The 4,620-nt window shown below is 37.7% G+C and overlaps 1 protein-coding gene across 2 annotated transcripts in view; it reads left to right on the top strand.

Annotated features, from left to right (window-relative positions):
* Positions 1-4,620, top strand: part of Dennd1b (DENN domain containing 1B) — a 294,324-nt gene that overhangs the window by 227,589 nt on the left and 62,115 nt on the right. For both annotated transcript variants that reach the window (XM_029562147.1, XM_029562146.1), the window contains one exon: positions 496-597. In XM_029562147.1, coding sequence (XP_029418007.1) covers positions 496-597 — 102 coding nt within the window. The remainder of the gene's footprint in view (positions 1-495; positions 598-4,620) is intronic.

Raw genomic sequence — 4,620 nt, 5'->3', positions numbered from 1 at the left:
AAGGCCAGCCTGGTCTACAGAGTGAGTTCCAGGCAGCTGGGGCTACAGGGAGACCCTATCTCAAAAAAACCAAAAAAAAAAAAAAAAAAACACTTCCAATGATTTGAAAGCCAACTAGTGATCATGGTTAATGTAGGTGACAAAAATCAGCAGCAGGTATTGCAAGAACATTATCTAATCAGCTTGAAAAATAATTACTAGACTTTTCAAATCCCATGATATGTTTATACCTAGAATTCTAGCTAATGATGTCAAATCTTTGCCTTTAGGAGATTTACTCTTTAGCTAAGGGAGGGGAAATAAACACTTTTAAGAGCCTGAGGGATTCTTGAGAGGAAGACTATTGTGGATCATTTTCAGTACAGGAATATGTCTGCCAGCCTGAAATCTAGCTGTTATGTATAACAGTTTGTTGATTTTTGTGCCTCACCTTATCCTGTGTGTGACTCTGACTGACTTTTCATTGATGCCCTGAAAATCCTTATTTCTGTCTAGGGTGAGCCCATCACCTTCTGTGAGGAGAGCTTTGTAAAGCACCGTTCAAGTGTAATGAAAGAGTTTCTGGAAACTGCGGTTAACCTTCAACTTTTTAAGCAGGTAAGAGTGGACCTGCACCCATTTGGTCTGTACAGAGAACATTGTCTTTGAGATGTATTTCCAGTTCCTTGAATCTATATCCAAGTAAAAATCCATGTCCTCAGTAAAGTCTTTTCTGGAATTTACCTCAGGACATTTTTCTTTTGTAAACAGAAGAATGCCTTATAGTGCTAGCTGTGGCACAGTACTCCGGAAATACTTTACGTTGTTCCTGTTCAAGATTCCGTGTGAAAAGTTGCTAAGTTCAAGGTTTTACTGAGAAGAGTTTATGTCCACAGAAGTAGATGCTATGCTAACTGAATCATCTCAGTGTAATCCAGTTTATAAAATAAGTTTCTAAAGCAATATTAACTTCTTTGCTTTGTAAGACTTAGCCCTAATCATAAATTCAAAATTTAGAAAAAAATATATTAGCTATCCTGATTTTTTGGTCAGAAAATCTAATTGCCCTTTAGAAGCAAACTTTAACATCACAATTCAGACATTTTTAGCAGCACTGGTTATTACACTGTGTGGTCACAGCAAGTCTCTGAAAGTAGGTTGTTGTAGTTTCTGTTTAAATAATTTAAATTCACTTATTCCACATGACAATTTTAAGTGTAAAGTGAGTTCTATGAATTTGGCATTTAACACATACCCACAATGTGTCATAAACAGTGTTTAGGGGAGGATATATCATGCAATGCCTTTGAGAGGCTCCCAGTCTTATCAGGACTGCTAGTGTAGAAAAGACCATAGGATTTAAAATTACCTTCAAATTAAGTAAGTATTATGATGGTGAATTAATGCTAGTATTTGTATTTGAGCAATTAGAAAATAATCCAATGATAGAATATACCCAGTGGTAATATAACTGTTACCTAATATGTGGGGGTTTACCTTAAGGAAAAGTACTTTTCATGTATATACACTTTTGTTTATATATACTTTTATTGAATTCTTATGCATTTCATACAGTATATCTTAATCATATTTAGACCCCCTCCCCTATCTGCACCCCCAGATCCATCCACAGGTTTCATGCATTCTCTCATATATATTAAGGCCTATTGAGCCAAGTTTGTGTACCCAGATGTCCCTCAGTGCATGTTCATTCACTGGAGTCTAGTCACTCCCTTAAAGAAGACCAACTCTCCCACACCCAGCAGTGATCAGCTGTCGGTAGTTCCTTAATCAAGATTGGGGCATCCTGCTTATTTCCCCAATTCTGTGCTGGATATTTTTCTGATTGAGTTTGCATGGCCTTGTTTATGTTGTCATCATTGCTGTAAGTTCATAGGAGCAAGTTCCCAGAAACCTGGAAGACTCTTGTTTCCATGTGCTCATATGCCATCCCCATCTCTTAAAATTTTTCTGCCCTCTCTTCCACAATGGTCCATGAGGTAAGGTTTAATGTAGGAGTCCTTTCCAGACACACTCTGCAGTCACTACATTTTGGCCAGTTGTGGCCTACTGTGTTAACCACCCTCTGTTGCATGAGTAATCTTCGCTGGTAAGAGTTGAGAAATGCATTAGTATTCTCTCTACCCCCGTTCCACTGTGCTCTGTGAACCTTAGGTGAGAGGTTCCACTGTAGATGTATCACTTAGGGCTGGGCATCTCACAAACACATATTCTTTGTGTGTGACCAGTTGTGGAACTCTGTAATAGTCTCCATCTGTTGCAAAAAGAAGCTTCTTGATGAGTGGTGACAGGTAAACTTGTCTGTAAATATAAGGATCTATATTTAGCAAGCAGTAAAAAATTTCATTTGTCTAGAGATATGACAGAGATAAGGTTTTATCTAGCATCTCCAGCTATGCATATTTGACTATGTTTACAATACACACGAATTCCCTCCTGTTGAGCAGGCTTCAAGTTCAGTTAGATAGCTATTGATTACCTCCAAGATAAATCTGAAGCCCTCTTCTAACTCTGCAACATCGGACAACAGGGTGCATTCACATACATGCAGTCAATACATTCCTACACATGAAATAAAAATAATAAATAAGAAAAAAGTTTTTTACAAAAGTGCCTCTACTCCACTGATACTGTTTTATGTGCTGGTTGTTAGGCCTTAACAGCATGGTACTGACACAAAACAGTTACATAGATCAATGGAACAAAACAGAAGATCCAAATATGAGTGCATGCAATTTCAGCTGTCTGATATATATCAGAGGTGCCAAGAACACACATGGAGGAAAGACAGCATCTTCAACAAATAGTGCTGGCAAAACTGGATCTCCACCTGTAGAAGAATGGAATTAAACCCTTATCTATCACCCTGCACAAATGTCAGTTCCAAATGGATGAAGGACCTCAATATGAAACATAAAACTTGGAAACTGTTAGAAGAAAACATAGGCAGTACCCTACAAGATAACAGTGCAGGAAAGGACTTTCTAAATTGGACATCAGTTTATCAGGAATTAAGGCCAACAGTGGACAAGTTGGACCTCATTAAACTAAAAAGCTTCTGCACAACAAAAGAAATAACAAAGGAGTGAAGAGGAAACCCACAGAGTGGGAAATAATCTTCATCAACTACACAGCTGACAGAGGATCAGTATCCAGAATATACAAAGAACTCATAAAACAACGTCTCAAGAAAACAAATGACCCAATAAAAGATGGACTACAGATCTGAACAGAGTGTTCTCAAGAGAAGAAATAAAAATGACTAAGAAACACCTTATGTGTTCACCATCCTTAGTATTAGGGAAATACAAATCAAAACCACTTGAAGATTTCATCTTACCCCAGTCAGACTGGACTAATATCAAGAGAATAAATGACACCAAGTGCTGGCGAGGCTGTGGTGAAAAGGTAAATGCTCATTTACTGCTGGGAGGATTGCAAAATGGCACAATCACTATGGAAAACAATGTGGAAAACTCTTTAAAAAACTAAAAAATGAATCTGCCATACGATCTGGTTATATAACTCATTGGCATATACCCAAAGGACTCATTCTACTCAACAGATACTTGTGCATCCATGTTTGTTGCTGTTCTTTTTACAGTAGCCAAGAAATGAAAAACAACCTAAATGTCCCTCAACTGACTAGTGGATAATGAAAATGTGGCACATTTATATAATGTCGTTCTGCTAAGCAATAAAGAAAGACAAAATCATGAAATTTACAAGTAAATGGATCAAACTAAGAACTGTCATACAAAGCGAAGTAACACAGACTCAGAAAAACAAGTGATGTATGTTCTTTCTCATTGGTGGATCCCAGCACCAAATCCTTATATGTGAGTATATATCCTGATGTAACCACAGGAGCCAGAAAAGGGGAAAGCAAACATGAGGCTTAAGGGAAAGAAAGCCTGAAAGAAGGGCATAGTAGAGTGTGTATGTGTGTGCGTCTGTGTGTGTGCGTGTGTGTGTGCATAATGCTTGTAGAGGTGAGAAGAAGGTATCAGATCCCAGTAGCTAGAGTTGCAGGCTAATATGAGCCACACTTTGTGGGTGTTGGGAACTTAATTCAGGTCCTCTGGAAGAACAGCAAGTGCTCTTAATCACTAAGCCCTCCCTCCAACCCATAAAAATTTTAAAGTTGTAATGCAGTAGAACATTACACAGCGGGGGAATGAATAACCTCTAGTACAAGTGGAAAAGAATGAAGTGAGAGAAGTACCAAGAATATAGATGATGGGTTCTTTTATGTAGTAGATACGTGGAACTCATATAATATATAAAAACCATAAAGGCAAGCTGAGGAGACTGTGGTCTTTTCTGTAGGGGGACAGAGCACAGAGAAGCCTTCAGATCCTTTCAGCTTGTCATGTATTTATGCTTAAATTGTATGGTTTTATATTTTGTTTAAAAATTTTAATAGACAATAACTATACATGCTTTAGGGATACAACTTGATGGTTTAATAAATATACACATATGTGTATTCGTCCACATAAATGCTCATATCATGCTAGTTAACATAACTGTCATCTAACATACTTTTTCCCCCCTCTGGGACACTTTGAAAGCAGTCCTTAGAGGGAAGTTTATAGCTCTAAGTGCCTACATTAAAAA

Source organism: Nannospalax galili, unplaced genomic scaffold, assembly GCF_000622305.1.
Source record: "Nannospalax galili isolate Female #2095 unplaced genomic scaffold, S.galili_v1.0 scaffold113, whole genome shotgun sequence".
Lineage (NCBI taxonomy): Eukaryota > Metazoa > Chordata > Mammalia > Rodentia > Spalacidae > Nannospalax > Nannospalax galili.
This window is presented reverse-complemented; position numbering and strand designations above follow the sequence as displayed.